The sequence below is a fragment of the Mchenga conophoros genome, linkage group LG11 (assembly GCF_057382185.1).
Source record: "Mchenga conophoros isolate Kocher_MC1m ecotype Shallow Benthic linkage group LG11, M_conophoros_male_GT1.1, whole genome shotgun sequence".
In the NCBI taxonomy this organism is placed as follows: domain Eukaryota; kingdom Metazoa; phylum Chordata; class Actinopteri; order Cichliformes; family Cichlidae; genus Mchenga; species Mchenga conophoros.
This window is the reverse complement of record NC_140536.1, coordinates 19,469,371-19,492,169: the sequence shown is the minus strand read 5'-3', so window position 1 is coordinate 19,492,169 and position 22,799 is coordinate 19,469,371. Positions and strand designations below refer to the sequence as shown.

The 22,799-nt window shown below is 39.8% G+C and overlaps 1 protein-coding gene across 1 annotated transcript in view; it reads left to right on the top strand.

Annotated features, from left to right (window-relative positions):
• Positions 1-2,914: 2,914 nt before the first annotated feature.
• LOC146563938 (neural-cadherin) overlaps positions 2,915-22,799 on the top strand; it is a 154,900-nt gene continuing 135,015 nt past the window's right edge. Inside the window, exon 1 of the mRNA XM_085291324.1 lies at positions 2,915-4,365. Coding sequence (XP_085147450.1) covers positions 3,402-4,365 — 964 coding nt within the window. The 5' untranslated portion in view covers positions 2,915-3,401. The remainder of the gene's footprint in view (positions 4,366-22,799) is intronic.

Genomic DNA, 22,799 nt, shown 5'->3' with positions numbered 1-22,799 from the left:
ATGCTGCTTTGTTTCAGGCTGGAATACATGCAGACTGAACTGACCGTACGCTTCAGTCTGCACTCTGATATATGAGACCAGATGTCTTAATGTGCCCTACACTACATTCAGATTTTTAAACTTCCACAGTGCTCAGTCTTCTCCTTCTGTTGTTACCACAGACAGGTTTCAACTACCATCCATTCATTCATGAAGGTCCCGCGAAGATGCCATTTTCTAGACTTCAAGGACTAATAAGAAATAGTTTTCAGTGGAGATTTCAAGAGGAATTAAAATTCAAGAAAAAAATGGGACTTTACCCAAGAAAGTACTATTTTAACATATGAAAATGAAGTAAGCCACAATACACATTATTGTGGTTCTGTTCAAAGTTAGTTCTTTAGTAATGCCAATGGTATTTTCTTTGAGATTCTCGTACCAGAACAGAACCACAGACTTCTGGTTTCACTTCAATTTCAGTTGTCACAACGCAGGACAACTTCATACCGCACCGAACTCTGTTCTTGAACACAGATGGGAGCATTTTTTTGGGTTTTTTGGGCTCACATATTAAATTGATTTCCTTCATTCTGCATGTCATTTCACTTCACATCATTTCACTTGCTTCCTCTCGCCCTCCAGTCTGTGATCAAAGGCTTGAGAAAGTTTTCATTTTGCTTTTATGAATGATAATAAAATGAACACAAGCACACAAGTTCTCATTTTTGCAAACTTCAGAGGGATTTCCTGCATGAGGCAAACACGCACGTGGCTGATTTAATCTCTAACAGAGGGGAAAATGTGTGTGAAGAACTAGATTGTTTGTCACTTGAAATCTTTGAACCACTGATAAATTACACTGCTACGGGCCGCTGCCATTACTGCAGACAGGAAACAGCAAACGACATGCAGACTAAGGGTTTTCAAGCCAGTTATTGGCACAGTTTGATCTGATAAACAGGACACACAGGAAATGAACGGGGGGGGGGGGGGGGGGGGGGGGGGAGTAAATTGTCAAAACAGAGTTTTGTTATGTGAATGTTAAAGATCCGCGAACGATAGTTGATTTTCATGTGTGACGGTGTGTTATATCATGTTGGATAAAATATGACTGTACACAGTAAAGATTGTACAGCAGCAAGTTTACATTTAGACCTTTTTTTGGAAGCTTACCAACTTACAAGTCTTCTGATTGTGATAGGACTTGTTGAGTTTAATCAAACTGAAGACAGTAAATGTAACAAAGATCTTTGTTTGTTGCATTTGGTTAAGAGTCAACACTTTAAAATGCTGCAACTTGAAAAATAATTTCAATATTGTGTAAGAATATTATGTTAGGCACTGTAATACATGTTCAGTGGAACATCTGTAGTGCATGTATTCCAAAGAGACACGCTGACTAACCTGCAGTTTATATAATGGAATTTTTAGCTAATGTTAGTGTTTGCTCATTTCCAAACCTCTTGACTGGAAATACCAAACCAGGAGACCAACAGGCTTATTTTCTTGTTTTGTAATACGGACATGATAAATGAGTCCATACCATTTTTACCAAAATATTAATACATTACTAGTTATAGTATGGCTTTGGTTGACTTGTAGGAATCACGAGAAAACAGTATAGTAATATTAGTAGTTTCAGTAAATGCCTCAAAATCTCATTTTGACGTTCAGGTGACAGCGCCCTCTAGTGGATGTGAACATTATGAGATTGATTGTTTATTTTCTTAACCAATTGTCAGGGCAAGGGGCTGGAGCCTATTCCAGCTAACACTGGAGTGCAGTGTAAGGTTGTTATAATCCTGAATTACCTGTTAACTTAAAACCTATGTCTTTGGACTTTCATAGGAAAAACATGCATACTCCACACAGAAAACTCAAGCTAGCAAGCCTGTTTGAGCCAGGAATCCTGTTGCTGTGTGGCAACAGTGTTAACCACTGCACTGCCAAGCAGTTTGGCAATGACATTAACAAATTACTACATTTAGTGACACTACAGCAACGTCACAATAGGAGGGATGTTGGGGTTAATGAATGGCTGTTAACACAGGAATTTACTCTTCCTTTTCAAATTGATAATCACTTGTGGTTTTTAGCTATGACCTTTTTATAACCTTACCACATGCTATTACTGTAAAGATGACTGTAATGGTTGCATGAAATTAAAGTTCTCATTTCAAGCCAAACCATAATCTTTCCTAATCACATTCAACTTGTTGTTAGTTGTTGCTTTTTTCTGCTTAACACAAATCCAAACCAATAGAATTACCATATGAATCAAAGGATTTATTATGTTTCAACAGTGATTATTGACAGTTTAAACCAGAGGCTTATGTATCTCATGCTGCAGTATGTTCATAAAGGTCACAACAGATTGGAGGATTTCTTTTGTCTTATAGTGGGAATAAAATTATGTTCTGATAACGATGTGGGGTTACTCCTCAGTTATTGTGCAACTTGATGTAGCAAATGGTTAAGTTAACTTGAGATCTTTTTAATACTTTTTGACGTGTTTCATTTATGAGAAACAAAGCAAACCAACAAATAAAAGTTATTTTAGTTCATTTGGAGAAAAGACTATCCCTTTTTTATAATGGCCTGCTGAACCTGCATCAGCGTGTGTTGTGTAAATCTGGTAGAGATTATCGGGGTCCTCAGTTTTGATTGAAAATCGTCTCAAATTTGCCATGGCCGTGATGAGAAAGGTTTAACGTTACCCACAAACCCCACCTCCCTGTTGGTCCCTTTCTCTCTGCTCTCTTTCCCCATCCGCTGACTCAGCCTGTCAGTGGGTGGGTCTTTCATCCTGTCACTCAGTGCTGCTCCTGCTTCGTGATTAGTTTCTCTCTTCCACGCTGGTAGGCGGTGCCATCAGATCCACATGGAGGCAGTTGGGTATCTCTGTGCCCGTTAGTCTATTCCATCCTCCAGTGGCGACGCTCCAGACACGCTGGACCAACTTGGAAATACTGCAGCTGGACTAAGAAAAATATGCTCTGAAGACTTGCTTATTTTAATAATACTTTTATTGCTTAATCCATATTTTTTCAATAGCAGTGGGGAAGAAGACCTATCTTATTTGCGCGTAAAAGTCTCTTGTCATTTCATTCTTAATTAACTGGAGAGGAGAGCGCTGAACGATAGTGTTACTGATGTTTTCCTTGCATTTTAGATGGACTTTGAGCTCTTCTTAGCAATCACATTTACCTGTGACAATTTAACTGATTTACAAGTTAAACTGGCATAATTTATGGGAATATTTAGATTATTGGATTTTTTTTCCTTGGGGAACTTTGCGCTTTCCTGGAGATAACTATTCTTTTTTATGCGTAAAATCTTTTTGTTTGGGTCATTTTAAGAAACAGAGACCCGTTAGCGAACACTTTGCTATCTTGTGCAAGTGAAACGGGTTTGATGGAAACATGACCAAAGCCGTAACTGGGCCGGTTATCCTGCACACCCTATGCCTGCTCCCGCTCCTGCTGCTTCACGTCTCACCGGTGTGTCTGTCTGCGCAGCACGGACATCCAGCGCGCTACTTCGGCCAGATAGCGGAGAACTCTCCAGCTGGGACGCCAGTGGAAGGGGTGGTAATTTCTGTCACAGCTGCAAACTGCCCCGGTGCGAACCTCACTGCCAGTTTGAAGGGAAATTACGCGTCAGATTTCAGACTTGTTCACTACCGCGGGCATCGGGTCCATCGAGCGCAATTATGTTTGGTCTCCGCAAAAGCACTGGACCGGGAGTTTATAGCTATGTACGAACTGATGGTGGAGCTGCCAACTCGGTGTATGAGGAGACGAGCCATCGTCCAGATTGAGGTGTCCGACAAGAACGACAACATCCCTCTGTTTACCAGCGGGAACAAGACGATTGAAGTAGATGAATTAACGCCGCCCGGAACCGAGCTGGCTCGCTTTGACGCAAAGGACGGTGACGCGGAGAGCAATGGACATGTCACTTTTTACGCATCACCGGACTTGTACCTGCTCCACGTGGATCCACAAAACGGACAAGTGAGCCTAGCAGGATCTCTCGCTGGATTCAGCCAGGTGACTTTGCGCATTTACGTGAAGGACGGAGGAGATTTAGCACTGATAGGTGAGCCGGTGTTCTTGCGCATCAACGTCCGCCGGTCCAACAGAGCGCGACGGATGCCGCGGGCTCTGTCCGAGGAGCTGACCTACACAGTTACCGTTCCGGACCACGTCAGAGTTGGCGACCTAGTGTTCACAGTTCCTGACCAGAGGTTCGATCAACGGTGGTTTGAAGTGATATCCGAAGCCGACTCACCAGTCCAGATCGAGCGGGATTCGGGGCGTTTGTACCTGGCGCGCAGTCTGCGAGAGCCCGCCGAGGTGGTGGTGAAGATTCAGAGCCTCCGAGGTAAGAAAATTCTGGTTTTCTTTTCGTGCGTAAAAGCGCAAAGAAAGCCAGACTTACCTGAAGATTGTCATGCTGGCTTAGGAGGCTGGTGTCTACCTTTGGATGTTGAAGTAGACGTGGTACTCAAAGTGTATTTTATTGAGTCTTAGCCACATATCTCTTTTTTAAAATTTAAAAGTAGGGCCAGGAGTCAGCAAGGTAAAACCAAAGTTAGTAATCGTAATGTGGAGGAACATTACCTTTTCAGTACCTTTTCTAACAGTTTCAGCAATAATTTCTCCCTAAAATTATTGCTGAATCTTCCTTTCAGAATTGAGTGGTGCTCATTCATTTAGAGAAGTTTGCGCGCGTGCTTTTGTATGTTTTGGCTTTTTTCCATCTGAGTTTAAATCGACCTCAACGGTCACTTTCCACTCTTTCATTCATTCCTTACAACACTCCACACGGCACTGCCAAGTGTGTGTTTCTTGTGTGTGCGTGTGAAAGTCTGTGCGAGTAAAATACACAGAGTGAGATTACTGTTGCCAGTAATTTGTTAAAGGACAAACAGAACTGAGAGCGAGGTGAGGCAGAGTATATACAAGTCAACACACTTCACACAGAGATTTTACTTTTAAAATACAGTTACCACACACACACACACACACACACACACACACACACACACACACACACACACACACACACACACACATACATCCACGTGTTGATAGTTCTCCAAAAGGAAAAAAACTGGACTGCAGCTTATTATTTAAATGGCAAACAGCACTTGTACAGAATTTGTTTTGCTTACCAGCCTTTTTAACAGCACCTTTATTAGTTAGGATTCACAAGGGTTACACAGCCTGAACATAAAATATTCATATATCCATGATTTCCAAAAGACTAATCCAATCTGCCATTTCTGTGGTGAAGGTTGGATTGTGATATGTAGCAATAACGACCTGGTTAAAGGACGGCTTTTCAAACCATATTCACATGGTCGTATGTGTGCCACTCTTTCATCATACATTGCCATGGTTAAAAAAAGATTTAGATATAAGCTTAGAGGCAAAAACTTGTTTAAAATAAGCTATGCCTTGCATGGTTTTGTCTCTTTTCCTGCAATTACAGGTGAGCTTACAAGCTTATTTCGGTTGTAGCACTCTTTAGGTCAAATCTGCCTCTAGGTTTTACACAATTATGTGTTTTCACGCCCAAGTGCACTGTGTTAAAATTTACGTAAAACAAGTTTTGTCTTTATAAGTATTGCCATAGTTTGAGTAATAACTCAGGAAATTACAGAAAGATCAAAGACCTATTTAAAGGAGTTTAACAAACTACAAAAAAGAAAGACATTTATTCTACTTTACCATCAGCGATGAATATCAGCATTTAAAAAGAACATGTTTTCTACCTAAAGACCAGTTCTTACTTAGGAGTCTTCAAAAATCTGAAGCAAGCAAAGTCAAAACTTGGACAAATGAAAGCTGTATAGCCTAAGAAATTCTACTTAGGCTTTAGGTGAAATATGGATGCATTAACCCTTAACAAAACTAACCCAATCCCAGCAATCTGTCAGTCACAATCTCCCCACCCCCAAAGAGGCAAAATTCTCACATCTGGTGCTACACTCACTTAAAACCAAGAAATATTTAAAAATAGTATTAAATCTGCTGGTTAACATATTATGAGTCTGAAATGTGTTAGTGTCTTGCAGCTCTGATGTGTTTGACAGGATGAAATGACATCCAGATGCCAATGTGCTCATCCTACTTTGCAAAGTCAATGTTTAATCAAAAGACTAAACTCTTCACATCTGGATGGTGGTGGTTGTTCTGGCAATTCGGTGTCCTGGTCAGATCTGGTTAATCAGTTGATACAAACTGCATCTCCGATGTTTATTTGTAGAAATTAGTTGTGTTTGCTCACCTGGAGATCTCCCAGGTCTGAACACACAAGTCAAAACAGATCCAGAACCTCAGACAGGAAGCAGTGTTTGTGTTAAAGCAGACTGCCGAGCTCAGATTGGCTCTGGTTTGTGACTGCAGAGAAAGAGTGTGTGATTTGGTCGACACGGCATTGAGCGTGTTATAAACTGGCCGGCTGATTGAGGCGAACTGTCTTTCATCGGCTGTGGTTGCGATTTTGATCTGTGGGAATAAGGTCTGGGCAACAGCAGCGGTCTGGTGGAGGCAGTGCATTCGTCTTTGATTGGTCAGCTGGCTAAGCAGATGCTGTTTGTGTTTAAATAGTTTGCAGTTGGAAGTTCCTGACTAATGCTGGTCAAACAGGGAACATAAGTTTAACCTCTGGATCTGCAGATGAGTCCTTTCTTTTTCCCTGAAATCATCAAGTTTACATCTAAATTATTCATTTAAAAAAAAATCTAACAATGATTCATCAATCAATAGTATTTTTTTAGTTGAATGGATCAGTTACTTTTAGTCAGGCAGGATTTCTGACTAAAATGTGTAACAAGGACCTGAAAAATTAGCTTGCTTTAGTTCAGAAACTCAGAGAAAATCAAGTTCTGAATTTGCAGATTGTAAAAAAAAAAAAAGACATAAGATGTGAATCACAATTCTTGCAGTCCCACGTTCTCCTCACTGCCTGTATATAATAAATTACAGACAGATGTCAAGGTGTATGTTCCCCCCCACCACCACCACCACCACCACCACATGCACACGCACAAACACAGACACGCACTGGTCTCTCTTACTCCTTGGCAGGATGTCCATCACTGCAGATAGCAGTGACTCTACTGACTCTGCTTTATTCTTGACTGTTTATAAATCTAAACACATGATAACAGGGGCCTGTTCTTCGTACCGCGCTAAGTGAGTTAGCTGGATGAGATTGTTGACGATTTCGCGTGATCCTGGATCGTTCGGTTCCCCGAAGCCCATCCGGGACTTGCTGTCATAGCAACAGAGCCGTAAGCGTAAACCTGCTGGGGAGCAGGTTTACTTTATGTAAACAGGATTAGATCGCGGCCACGCAGGTATGTCCGCGTCATTCATACGAAAGCAACAGCGATATTCCACCACTGTTTCACCATAAATAAATAACATCAATGTAACTAAAGATAATGCAGCACTTGATCCTTTTATTGATTTCACACAGATACATACAGGTCATTTCCTAAAAAAGGGAAATGTACTATTAACATTCTATCACATGTATGTGATTATTACAGATGTAATTCATATTTCAGAGTAGTAATTGTAAATTACTTCGTGTAATCAAGATGAGAGACCACGGCTATAAAAGCGAAGGTGGATTTGGGAAGTCTGTCGCAGTCATATCCTGTCCGTTTACGCGAGCAACCCATTGCGGAAGGTGCAAGATTGATAAGGAGAGTCCTCAGAATTCAGCGTATATTGCGGGACAGACAGGATCCTTTAGCTCAGCGCGACAGTGTGCTCATAGAGAGATATCGATTTTCCCGTGAGGGTATTATTTACTTAACCAACTTGTTGACGAGGGGGTGCAGGACCACCACCTGTCTTTTTTTTGCTCTGCCCTTTTCTTGGTTGCTGTTATGAACAAACAAACAGATTATTCCAGGGTCTCTTTCCAAGAGACGACAAGCAATATAAGTGATAAATATTACCATTCTGTAGAATATTCTTATATTTCACTTTTACTTGTTCCCATGTTCTAGTGGGTCCTGTTGTGGCTCTAATGTGAAAGGGGATATAATATAACATATTATAATATAATATAATGTAATATAATATTGGGTAATATAGTGTGATATGATAAATCTACCCTACCGCCTACTGGTGTTGGCCAGAGGGGCCGATGGCGCAATATGGCAGCCTGGCTTCTGTCAGTCTGCCCCAGGGCAGCTGTGGCTACAACCGTAGCTGCCTCCACCAGTGTGTGAATGTGAGAGTGAATGAATAGTGGCATTGTAAAGCGCTTTGGGTGCCTTGAAAAGCGCTATATCAATCCACTCCATTATTATTGTTATTATTGAATTACTTACGAGTTTGATTTGTCAGCAACTTTCTGCCAGCCCTCTCTCCTTGCTTTTGCAGCCTTTGCAGTGTTCCCTTGCGTTTTAATTAAACTCTGAAACTCCTGAAATCCCTCACTCAAGAGTTCTTGCTCTGCTGCCGAAAAATACCGAGCGCGCTCCTTCGACATTTTCGCCGACCAATCAAAGGGTTGCCGATCAATGTTTCTACTATCGATGCGTAGCCCCTGTTGGGCCACCCAGTGATCTCACATTACTTCATCCAGCTATACTAATCGTCAACAACAGGTGTGTTCGGGGAACCGGAATAGCGAGCTCAGAGTTAGCGCGATGATTTGGTCTTGGATGTTTCATTTGATCTTGGATGTAGTAAGCGAGGTACGAAGCACAGGGCCCAGCTGTCTTTGTTTCCTTACATGTGTCGTGGCCATGACTTTAGTAACTGAACAAATTTCCTCTACGTAGGCAAAAAAGAGAGCAACGGAGTAAATAATTTTGTGGTGAGGTAAAAGCTGGTAAATCTGGCAATTTTTAGCCAACAGTCTTTTACGTAACACATCTTTAGGTCTAAACAACAGAACAATGCCTATGACTTCCACTTGTGACACTTGTACATAAATAATGTCTTCAATGTGAGCATTTGCAGATTTAAAGATAAGACAAAAGCAATACTGATGATTTTTAAATATTTATTGTTTTCGGTGATTGTTTAGTTAAGGTTTAAGCACAGGTTAGGTTTGGGCCTCGAAAACAATCTGTTCTTCTGTTTATTTTCTGAACTCCACTGAAAAGACCACAAGAACCTAGCCATAAAAATCAGTCATTCTAACCCCCTCCATAGCCAGTATACCCAATATTGTCATGTTTTGGTGAAGTTGTTTTGAGTTTTTGTAGATTATTGCTATCAGGAATTGACTAGGACACAAAAATATCCCAGATGTTTGATCAAAGGTTGTTTTAGTAGAGGAAAATACAAGCTCTACAGGTCTATGTCATGTTATGTCAGCTGGATTCAGCTGGCATGTTTTCAAAGAATTTTGTATCACTCTGTAGCATTCTACACTTTTATTGAAAATCCTGCCTTTGAGGTCTTTTTTACACTTTCACTTTCATATCAATGCTTTACACGACACATACTGCAAGGTCTTATGTTTAAACTTAATAAAGATAAAGGTATGTCAGTAAAACTACTTGTCATTATTAAGAGAAAGAGCCCATATAGATGCTGTGAGGCAACTTGACAGGTTAAACCACAATAAATAGCGATAGCATGCACGTGGTGTGTGTAGTGTGTAGTTGTCTGCCTCTTATAACTCCAGTGATTTTCCTGCAGCTTGAAATCTTATGTGATCTTGTCAATTTCATGAGTCCAGCAACTAACCACTCTTACTAGATTGTATCATGTCATCTCAACAAGAACAAATTAAGTTGTTGAATTTCATACAAATCCTACATGATTTGGTTACGTTCAAGATAGAAACATGACATTCTTGTGTTCAAATTACAAGGTAGACTTTTAATGTAACAACCACCCAATTTACTTTTTTTGGTATACCGAAAAAAGTAGAGGCGGCTGCTCGACTTGACTGAGATGGATGCCTTCCCGTGCAGTGTCGCAAGATTTAACATTGCTATATTATTGACTTACTTCACTAGAACATGATATGAACAATTTAATCTACCCATGCATATCATGTAGTTTCTACACTAAATAGTTACACTTAACTTTAAAGCATGAGGCAATTGTGTTAAATACACGCAAGATGCTTACATAAATCCAAGAGATGGCCAATCCCTTTTTTTCAGTGTAGCGGCAACAATAACAGTCGCCTCAAGGTGACCCAACAATAATACAACCCTACAATCAAACAAGCCTATATGAGCAAGCAGTTGGCAGTGGTGGAAAGGAAAAACTCCCTTTTAACAAGAAGGAATTTTCAATAGAACCAGACTCAGGCTCAATTTTCCTTTTTAAATTTTCCAAGCAGCATTCTTTAAGAATACCCCACTTATTGGAATTTATTATTGGTTATTCAATAAGAATACTGGGGGCTGAATTCAGACGTCATAAAATGTTGTCAAATCTTGGAAAAACAAGCATACTTAAGCACGAAACAGTGAACATGTGAAGTAATCAAATGTGAACGCAGCAAGAAAACCAACTGAAATTAGCGACTATGACTCAGACAAACTTCCCAGAGTGCATAGCCTCTATTTTTTAACTGTCTCATTAACTGTAATAAATGTGTTTATTTGCATATTTAAATGAGAAAATCTTTCCTGTTGGCTGCAATTAATGCAGCTGCCTTCACACCGACGGGCCTGTTCCCTCATTAAGCTGCAGCTCTACTGTTGTTAACTGTTATTAAATGTTTTAGCCAAAGTGTGTTTGTGTCACACACACATACACACATACACACATACACAGATACACATTGTTTCTCAAACATGGTCCTGGTCTGTCAGGATTTTCTACAGATTTTCTGTGCTTGGCAGCCCTGAGGTGACAAACGTACACACACTCATACACACCTATACACACACAACTCACACACACACACACTCATTTTTTCCCCCTTCTGTTTATTCTATTGTCTTTATTTCTGGATTTAGCCCGAGGCCGGAAGCAACCTGCCACAGCGCCACATGTTTGTGTGAATGTGTGTTTTGTAAGACGCCAAACACTATGGGACTGTGTGTCCTCGAGGCTGCTTAGCATCAGAGTGATTGTGTGTTTGTCAGTGCCACATACATTGATCACAGTAGTCTCGATATCTGTGTGTATTTGTTGGTATTTTAGTGTGTGTGTGTGTGTGTGTGTGTGTGTCTGTGTCTAAAGTGCTGGAGGATAAATTACTGTGACCACATGCTGAAGCTCCCCAGAATGACCTTTTTAAAAGGCAACAAAGCAGCAACACACATAAATAATGGACTGGATTCACCATATTGAACATTTTTACAGTTTGTAATTGCACAAATACTGAAGCTTTATGCATTCAGATATTTGAATATAGATTATTGATTCCAAAATCCATCCGTTTTTAGCTCAAACGTGTTATATTCAGTTTTACTTTTGGGATGAATTTTGCCAATATAACAATGATGCTAATGTAAGTTTTAGTACGTGCAATTGTTTTCAGAATGCTTGAAGCTAAAATGGTTCCTTAATTCTTAGCGTTCATTAGCTTCAGTCCGGTCAGCATTCTAGCTGTATGAAAACAAGAATATAACCTACTTTTAAGGCTATAAATCATCATCATAATATATCATGGCTGTAATAAAACTTGGAATCTCAGTGGATAACTACATGGACCAGAGACAGTTTTTTCTTTTCCGTTCCTCTTTGTCTGTCCCCATTCCACTTTTCCATCACTCTTCCTCCCCATTGTTTCTGTTTCTCTGTGTTGTCCTAATAGCTTATTGACAGCCAATCAGCTGTACCCTTGGGCAAGACTGCTCACCAAGGTCATTTAATCTTGACTGGACCAATAAATACACACCCAGTGCAGCAATGTGGAATAAATGCATATACAGTATGGAACTTTATTTATTTATTTTATTACATAAAGTTCTTCAAACTGTTTTGTTGTTTCAGAGACATTTTGATGGTTGTAATTTAGAGCAAATTCTGTCAATATACATTTTAGAAAGTTCTGTGCTAACCTGGGGGTCAGTAAAGTAAACCCAGTGCAGAAGTACCTTAAAGTGCAATACCACTGAAGGCTGCTAGTGTATGATTTCAAAGCGTCACTGGCTCCAAAAGCGTCGACTTCGCTTACAGCACACCGAATCAATATTTTCCACACGTCATTATGATGTCATTAGCTAAAATGAATGCTTCCTACCAGTGTCCTGGTGCCCTCAGGAAAATAATTCTGTCAATAAGTAGATATTCGGCTTCAATGTACCATCCAGCAACATGTCAGAGGGTTCGTTTGACTGAGAATTCAACTCAAAAACTCTGAGATTGCCAGCCTGCTGCTTGACAACCAAGACGGCTGTGTTTTTACAAATTAGTTTTCACTGTCAGCTTCTCTCAGAACTGAACAAAATGGATCAACTAGCAAACATTTGGAAGCTTTTTTTCATTGTATGTGACACTGAACTGAATATAAATAATAATTACATATTTTCCTTATAAAGCATTCTGATTCTGATTCTCAGTATCTTTCAAACTAAGTAAGACAACTTATCAGTAGGGATATGGAGCATTTCATAATGTAGTGCAGTCCCACTACATATGTAAACCACCCCAGGAAATCCTCACATACACATTTGTCATACCTCTATTGCCCAGACTAGATTTGCTGTTAGATTTAGTGCATATCCACTGTATCAAAGCACAGTACATACTAATGTATGTTCTCTGTCCAATAAACACTCACACACACACACATACACCAATAGAGCCAAGTTTCAGATCTTGAGAAACTTTCATCTGGGTTAATTAATAACATAGTTCAGAGGACAGACACACATACACACACACAAGCTGCAGGCTTGATCACCACTTTGCTCCACTCAGGGTACCACAGGAGACGTGTATGTGTGCATATGACATTCTGAGGACCACACACACACACACACACACACACACACACACACACACACACACACACACACACACACGCACACACACACACACACACACAGACACACACACTCATGCTATCCCTCTCTTTTTTGCTGTTATCTACTCAACTCTCCTTTGCCATTCTACAGCTCTTTCTTTGACCTTTAACATTTCTGCTGCTGACCCATCATGCATAACCTCATTTGAAAACCTTTTGGAAACAGTTGGGTTCAGAGTTAAAGAGAATGTATGTAGCAGGAAAAAGGTGACCTCCTTTGCCCATCCAGCAATGTACTAAGTGTATGACACAGTAATTTTTCATCAAAAAAAGGATGCAAATGCATATAAAACAGGGTCTGGGATGAAAACCGGAGAAAACAGTTTCCTACCCCACCCCAAAATATGTCTTGCATAACTGGTACTTCATATTTTGTGTTTTCTGTCCAGTACATAAAACAACCTACCAGCGGGGCCCAAAAGATGAATCCTTCTGTCAACATGAGTGTAAGATTTGTAGTTCAAAGTATGGCATCTTGACAAAACTAAAATATTTGGAGAAATATTTACCCCTGAGAAAATTCTTAAGCATTAGTTCTTCGGAAATTAAAGCTCTTGCCTCAGTTTGAATAAATAGGGCTGGTAGGGAAGCTTGATGTTTGTAAGTGCTGGTCGACAGATGTTTTTTCTAAGAAAATAAGACCATAACACTCAGTAATAACGACAAGACTTGTTCAGATGAAGCTTCGGCGTGTGAGCAGGGATTATATAACAGAAGTGAACAGAGACGTCTTTTCTCCCCGGTTTAGTCGAGCTGCTCTTCTCGCCGTCCTGCACCGACACACAGTGATAATACAAACTGACTTCCTCCTCCCCTCTGTCTCCATCTCTTGCCCTGCTGAGGGATGGAGGGATGAATGAAGGGATAGAGAGGAGTAATCTGCAGTCAGACTCACACTTCCCCTTCAGTAACTGAACGGCAGTGTTTCCTTCGGAAAACATCAAAAAACAACACCCTGTCTGTGAACCTACACACACACAAACTAAAACACACATGCAAACAACTGGACAGTGACCTCAGCTGTGTGTATATGTTGGTAGCATGTATATGTTGCACATCTGTCTTCTCCACGTTAGCTTACTCCCCCAATGCAAACTCAGGCACACACACATACGCACACCCTCGGGGTTGTTACACATCATTGTTTGTTCATGTGTGTGCGCTGACGTGTCCCTGCTAATTGCCTCTCATCACTTTCGGCTGATGCTGTTCTCTTACAGCTCAGGAGGGAAACAGACGGGGGGATTGATAATGAGATGGATGGCGCTGCTAGTGTGGCTGAAAATTCATAGGGTATAAATTAACAGAATCCGACAGCTACCGAGCAAGTTGATAATCAGCCTGGATCCTGACGTATCTGTTTCAACTTAAGACCATGTTACCTGATGAATGACCTATCATGCAAAATCAATTAGAAAGTGAAACTATGCAATGACTATTAAGAACAGAAGTCACTGTGTGTTGGTAGATGGATCTGTGGCATCTGTGTATGCTTTGAGTTAAAGGTACACTCAGCGAGTTTTTTGTTTGTTTGTTAATTTAATAGAAAAAAAATAATGTGTTCATAAATGTACACTGTTTAGTGTGTAATTACATCTTTCAACAAACTGATGCTTCCTCATGAGCTTAGAATTAACGTCTTAAAAATACACAGGAACGAGTGATGGTCTGTGGAAGCTGCCATCTTGACTACAGTGGCTACAGTGCTATTTAGCCTAATTGCATTTAATGCATGTGGCTAGAGATTGGTCACATATTTAGAATGCCAAAGGTAATGGGACAGATAACTTTTCATTTGTGTGCAGTGTCTGCATTTTCAGACTTAAGATATTTTCATAGTTCATATGTATGTTTTATTATCTGAGAAAGAGTCCCCTTTACCAATTAAGTAAAAACATGAAGAAAAGAGACTATGTGACTGGCATCTGAAAAAAATGTCATCCTTTTCCTCCTCACAATAAGCCTGAAGTCCAGGCTCTAAATGACAACAACAACAGGTGGTTATAAACTTGATGATGTTGGCTCCCATTAAGGCTGCACCAGTTTTTCTTTTAATAGAACTTACCTATCATCAACCATATGTCAAAGAAGCATTGTTTCCTCCTCTATCTGCATAAGTAAACTGAAAGCGATATCTACAAAGTAGCAGGATGAGAGAAGTCACTCAGCATGGAAGTGGTGAGAGAAACTTTTTAGAGTGATGAACTGTAGACTTCAATGATGTGTCAGTTTTATCCAGCAGCAGTTTATGACCTTCACTGATCCCCGCAGCATGAAGAATCACGTTTAAAACCTTAGCGTCTCCAGAGTCCTGGTCTGTCCATCAATCTTCAGCATGACACTCCTCCTCCTCGCTTTGTCCTCCTCATCTTCGTCTCCCTCGGGTTCTTATTCCTCTCACCCCTCATGGTTGACCCCAGGGGAGATGGTTTCTCTGTCCGCTTTTTGGCTCACTCTTCCTCCGCTTCAAGTCAAGGTCGCTGTGCTGATTAAAAAGTATACTCTCCACTCAGCGCCTTATCAGGACTGAACTCGTCTCTTTAGGGGATCGGGGCAGAAGACAGAAAGGAAATGGTAAGGCCTGTTCTCACCACTACTACTGTCATTTCTCTGGGCAACAGAATTTTTTTACACATTGCATGGAGCTCTTGGATCTGAAATGTACTCTTTATATAGTATAGTATTATCTACTGTAGATACATATATGCCTAGCTATCTTTCAAGAGGAATGTTTGTTGCTCTCTCTGTAGCCATTGTAATTACTCACAGAGAAAATTACTTTGTCAGTAAGATAGAGTTATTTTGTAAGTGAGGCATATGGAATTTGTCCATGTTAGTAATTTTAAATATGTGAACATAAAATCAAGAAATTATGCCCTCAAATGTAAAGACCACACTCTTTAGAGGATAAAAAAAAACTGCCATGGAAAAAGATCTTTTTCAAACAACCAAACAAATAGTTCCTCTGGAGGAGCAGCAGCAGCAGCAGCAGTTCAACTAGTGCGCTTTAGGAAGAAGAAGGGCTTTCATTATGGCTTCATCTGCACACACGAACACACACACGCACACACATCTTGCTTACTTGCTGCTTATCACCTCTCGCTAAGCCACGGGAGTGAAGATATTGGGGACATTCAACATTTTCAGGAGGCAGTTTCGTTTCCAGCAGTAAAAGCAGGATTTTTCCGCAGGTCTAAGCAAGAATTGCAGTGAACTTCCTGTCACCCCCACCCTCCCTTCACCCTTTACATCTACTGTTTGAGAAGCTTCTCCCCTCATTATTGTACTGTTAATAAAAATGTGTAGCAAATACGGTCATGGATTTACACACGCAGGAGGTATTATTACATCTGTAGTTTAGACATTTAGCTCACACTTTGCACCTGGAGGTAAAACAAGTGGCAGCATCCAACTAAACCTCTCTGTCCAAGCAATATGGGTTTGTGACTTTACAGAATATATTTTTACCAAAACATTTTTGTGACACAGATTTAAGTCTTGATTGGATTTTCTTTTGTTTTGTTTTGTTTTTACCAAACGTTGGAGTTGTAGTTAACTTCTCCACTAAAAAACACTTCATGAACAGGATTGTACTTTTGAATTTCTATCAGTAGAATCAGGTTGTGTAACATATAGAGAATAGTATAAAGACTATAGTAAACAATATAGTAAAAACAATAATAAATAAATAGCCAAACGTCAAGTTTGGTTGCGTTTACTTTTAATCTTGTTATCTCAAGCGGTGATTCAGAATACGATGCAGTTCAGCAGTTCCAGTGTCTGAATTTTCACTGATGGTGAAGAAGACAAAGAAACTACTATTTTTCTTAAAATAAGGCAGATTGGCAGAAAGTAACTAATAAGCTGGTCTGTTTATAAATAAGAGCGCAAATGTTTAATCCCCATTACTTTTACAGTGAAAATGATACACCATCATTAAGCTCAGATGGACCTTTAAACATCATGGGGAGCCGCAATAACATTTTGGCCTTCATAGTGCTCACAGCAGAAGGTGTTTTCCACAATGTTCATATCATATATCCTCTGATGTACCAGTCTGACCAGTCCATCTGCCACACACACACACACACACACGCACACATTCAATGCCAGCTGTCACACAGCAGTCCCATGGCACCTGACCCACATGGCCACATATTTATACACACACATAAACATGCTGCAAATTAACGTAAAAGAAATCACTTGCACTGACACATCCATCAAGTTTGTGTGGTGATAAAGTCAAGGCGTCCATGCCTCATGTCCATTAAGTTTGTACAAAAGACTTCTAAATTTCACTAATATGTTATTATTAATGAAATTCTTCACTGATAATAAGACTATTAAGAATTTCACTAATGGGTTAGTAAACAATTCCTCCAGTTGCTGCATCATCACCCCAACAAAATTGCAAATAGCAGTTCAGTTTTCTATGAGCTGTGTCCGAGACAGAGTTGATACATCAACTTGTATTTTTTGAGTGTTAAGTGGGAAGTCAAATGTACAAAATATATTTAGGAAAAAAGATTAAATTGAAGATTAAATTGATCTGCACCAGGAATCTTCATCATAGCAACATTGTTAAAAAAAAATCCCAATACTAAACTGTCCCACTTTAACCCTTCCCTCCTTCCTATGTCCACAGTCTAAACATCAAAGTGGTCCTCACAGAGTTACAAGTAGAAGGCACACGCATACATGTGTGACCTACTGGCCTGACAAATGAAGCTCCACTAATTAAAAACACTCTCAAAGTTAGATGTAGCATGGCAATCAACCTGAGCAGCACGCACACAAACATACACTACAGGAACAATAGAGGGCTAAACTTTATACGGTTGTCACATGCCGCTTCAGGGATGACAACATGAGTCTAGATGTCCATCGCCTCACACACATACATACCCACACACACACACAGACACACATACCTCTTCAGTGCAGGGTTAGTAATCCAATATGAAGCAGGTTAGGGTTTGAAACACCTCGGCCTCAAATCAGCTCTGACAGGACGGCCGCCACTCGCTCCCTCACACCCCGAGGGGTCCGCCACAGTGTGTGTGTGAGTGTGTCAACGTGTCAACCAGTCCGGCCACCACGGCCTGGTAACACCTAGCTGAGCCGTGTTTGTGTTTTATCTTTTCATGCACGTTTTCTGTGCTCAGTGACCCTGTTCTTGTGACTCTGTTAGATCTTATTGTGTTTTATGTGTGTGCTTATTTCTATTTATGTGTGTGCATATATATGAATTTTATTTATTGATTTTTTTTGATAATGTGCTATGTTTTGAACAGTAGCTATTTGGCTGAAATATCATCATCATCATTATTATTATTATTATTATTATTATTATTATTATTATTATTATTATTATTATTATTATTCAGTTGTTGCTTATCATTAGTACTAAAATACTCAGAATATTTGGGTAAGGAATTCTGAATAATAACTAAATTTTCTTAAATTTTATCAAATGTAACTGAAAGTTGAAGGAATGCATTTGGTAGATGCTGCAGAAGAATATTAAATAGCAAAGTGCATGCATTTATAGCTATTTGTTTCTATGGCGTGAACTTTTGAATAACATTTATATCTGTTGCCATGTTGACACTTCCGTCAACATCTTAATTAGTGGTAACATATATTAACACTTTTTTGAGGACAGGCTTCTTGAATTATCTGTTTTCTACAATTAACTGTACAGAAAGCCATCGTTCGTTATTTCATTTTATTTCAGGGATTGAATCACTTTTTAAGCCAGCTAGTGGCCATATAAGGAACTGCCACTTCTGTCACCTCAGCATTAGCTTTGTTTGTAAAACCCTTATCTTGTCTTTTGCCAATATCTTATACTAACCCTTATAAATGTGCAATCATTTCTTCTGATGTTAATGGATATATTCATTTTAGCTTTTAAATTCCACAGAAAGTCTTGATATTATACTGGACTTGATAATGCTGCAACTTAATTTTGATATATAAAAAGCAGATGGCACGGTGGTTAGCACTGTTGCCGCACAGCAAGAAGGTTCAATTCCACCATTCCACCGGGGTCTTTCTGTGTGGAGTTTGCATGTTGGCCTGGGTTCCCTCTTGGTACTCCTGCTTCTTCCCACCATCCAAAGATATGCTGTGGTGATAGGTTAAATGATTGATCTAGTACATGTGAATGTGATGTGTCTCTGTGTGTTACACTGGCGACCTGTCCAGGCTGTACCCCGCCTATCACCCTATGTCAGCTGGGATAGGCTCCAGTGCCCCCCGTGACCCTGAAAAGGTTAAGCAGAAGTGGATGGATAAAAAGCAGAGGTTTCAAAACTCTAGTATTAATAATAGAAACGTCATTGGACTTAATTACCCCTTATTGATCAACACAGTTTACCGCATTGCTGTTCTAATTTCCCTCAAAACTTTATGTAAAACACAAGCAGGTTAAAAATAACACACTTTAATTGCATTTATAAAGTAATTAACTTCAAGTTCATTTTCTTCTGCATAGGTATAATTGATGTGTGCGTACTTTCAGTTTACACATAAATATAGGCACCCAAAGAGATAATAAAATATATTAAGAGACAGGGAGGACATTTCCGAAACAGAAATGTAGAAACACAACATTCATGCATGCGCTCACATTCCGATGCACACTCCCCGCTGAACACTGGTGTGCTGAAGGTGTGAGGACATTTCTATCTACACGCCTGCTGACTTATTGATGCCACTTGTCAAATATAAATGCATCACTGTGATCCAGCAGAGCCATAGAGAGACAGAGAAGAAGAAACATTTTACAAAACAGAAGAAGAGAGGATGTTTCTCTGTTAGTTTTCCCCTCCGGAGCTTGTTGGTTTTTCTGTCTGATGTTTAGGGAGTTGGAGGATGAAGATGAGGAGGAGGAGGAAGAGGAGGAGGTGGATTTCAAAGTGGCTTCCAGGCTGGAGAGTGTTTTACTGAAGATATGCAGCGGCCATTTTGTTGTCTTCTTTGCTGAATTTTTTTTGCGATGGTGAACCAGTTCGTCACACACACGCTCTGGTTGTAGAGTGTGGTGTAAAACAGGAAGAGTTTGTTTCATGAGTGTTGTTCAAATTTTAAACTATGCATATTTTTATGCTTTAATATTGATTAGCAAGCACAGAGTGAGCTGGTATGATTTGTTTTGAGAAATCTGAAATGTAACGTGTCGCATATGTATGTAGAGTTTTTGATTGATTTGATAGTATGCAAATGAAATTGTACAGAAAAAAACAGAGAATCATGTGATTTGACATTTAGATTTCAGTCATGGCTGTCTTGTGTCAGCTTGCAGAGTTAAAACGAAACCAAATAAACTAAAAGATATCTTTTTCTGGATTTTTAAATGACATGGAATTTCCATTTTCCGTCACTGCAGTAAGAGTAACTTTGGTTTATAGTTAAATAAGCTTAAACATTGCAGCCTTTTGGTATGAGACCTTTAAAATACCCATGAGCCCTGGGGTCATGTTAAGAAGTCAGTCTGAGGTGTAAATCAGCGCTGTAGCAAATTCAGTGTGCCTCATTTTCAAAGCAAATACAAGTGCAGTGGTTTCATTTCATTATTAGTGGTAAATAAAAAAAATAAAAAAATAAATTTAAACCTGAGTAATTGGATACTTCAAGATGAAATAGAACCTCGTGGTCTGTTTGGCTCCATTCAGTTAATTTGTATGTGCCCAAGCTTGACTCTTAATTAAAGAAGCAGATATTTTCAAACACCTTGCTGTATTTAGCCATTAAAGTTTTATGTCAATCAAAGAGCTGCCAGTCAATTACATTATATCAGCAAGGAATGAACAGGATTTGCATAATGACAATTTACTGATCCCATGGTTTGACCTGAAAAGACACATTGATCAGTTATTCAGCAGAAAAGGATGCAGCTGTTCTCGTTACAGGGCAGGCAAAGAGATGGGCAGATACACAGAGAGATGCATATTATATGTAATCATAGCATCTGGTCATTAATCAGATGGTTAGTTTCTTATTGATTACTCCTATATTATTAAAGTTTACCTGTACCTCCGAAAGCAGGAGAGAACACAGAGCTGGTTAAAAACAGAGCTGTATGTGGCTGAGTGACTGAATGAGGTAAGCTCTTGAAGCCAAACTGTCCAAACATCATTCATTTTGCTAAATAGTCCAGACAAATACTTGGAAACTGTTCTTCTTGGCAGATTACGCAGTAACTCAGTGAATGATGACAAAAAGTAATTTAGCCTTTTTCAGAAGTTAATAAAATGATTCATTTTCTGATTTGATTTGTCAAACAGAAAGAAAAACCTTAAACAAGAGCTTCAAAATTGGTATTTTTAGATTGGTTTTTTTAATGCGTGTAGGTGACTTGTTCCTGTACACTTTGTTGGCAAACTTGCTCCCTCAAATTGCCCCCTGAGGGATAAATAAGGCATTCTGAATTGAATTTCACTGAATTTAATGTGTAGCTGGCCTCACACAGCTGAGTGTTCATGGAGTGGAGGTGTAGTTTGTTCTGCATGAGCAGGCTGCAGGTGTGTTGATGAGTTTTAGGAGCTAAAACAAACAGCCAGCGGCTCTGTCATCACTGCGATGCTGGAAACCCTGAACTTGCTTCACTTTGTTTAATGAGACGTGAAGAAACTTAGGTCTCTGCATTAAAGTGTGTTTCTTTGTGTGTCTGTGTGTCGGTGGGGGGCTGGGGGTTTGGGGGAAAGGGGGGTCTTATATTTTAACAGAAACAGTTCTGATGAAAGATGCCATGGTGGGGTCCTGTAGCTGAAACACCATCTCATCAGCCGCTGTTTATTATTCTGTAAGAAGCTTCATTAAACTTAACCCACGTGGTAATAGTTTTAAAGACAGAAAAAAAGAAAATGGAAACAAACAAGGTTAATAATAATGGAATAGCAAGGGATGTAAACATGCATTATGAAGTAGAAGGAATACAAAATTAATAGATAAAACGAAAAGAAGATGTAGGTTTTTTTTTACAATCACCTCTCTTTTGTTGTTCTGCTAAAAGTGCATAAAGCAGGTGAGTGAATTCCTGCGTGTCAGCTGCAATAAACGTCTCACTCTAGCAGCACCAGGGTGTTGGGTCTAAACTCAGACCCCGCTGTATCCAGGACTTATTCCCATGAAAGAAAAGCAAGGCAACAGTGTTCGATCGATTTCTTGCGCAAGGGAGGCCTCTCGTCTGTGACCAGCACGTTGAAATGACCACACTGGTGGCCTCCTCTCGCCGCCTTTTATTGACAAACTTCAAACAATAGTTTACAAAACACCTCCCCTTGCAACCCCCTTTGGTTACAAAGACAAGGCACTGTATGTAAGTGTGTGTGTGTGGGTGTTATGTGAGAATGTGTGTGTGTGTGTGTGTGTGTGTGTGTGTGTGTGTGTGTGTGTGTGTGTGTGTGTTTGATCAAAGGGTCATAAAACCTAAAAGCAGGAACAACATCCTTGGTCATAAAGAGGGTAGTCTTCCCCCACACCCAATGTATGGTTTACCAAAGATAACACAGTGAAACCATACAAAGGGTAGGAAGCTCAACCAAACATCAAACAGATCTTCAAGTTAGGATGTATCTACAATAAAACCTAAAACCTCCCCCAGCACAGAGTGGCTGGAGAGGTGGTCAGGATCAAAGGAATGGCTTTGATCCTACTGCTTAAACTAAGACTGTACAAATTTAAGAAACACAATGGCAACATTCAACAATTAGACTTAACATTTCCCTCCTTTTTGTCATTGTATACTTAAATTTCAACTTATGCACCCTTTGTTTGACAGTGTCAGTGTAGATTTCATTCATGCACAGTAAACTACATCCTATACA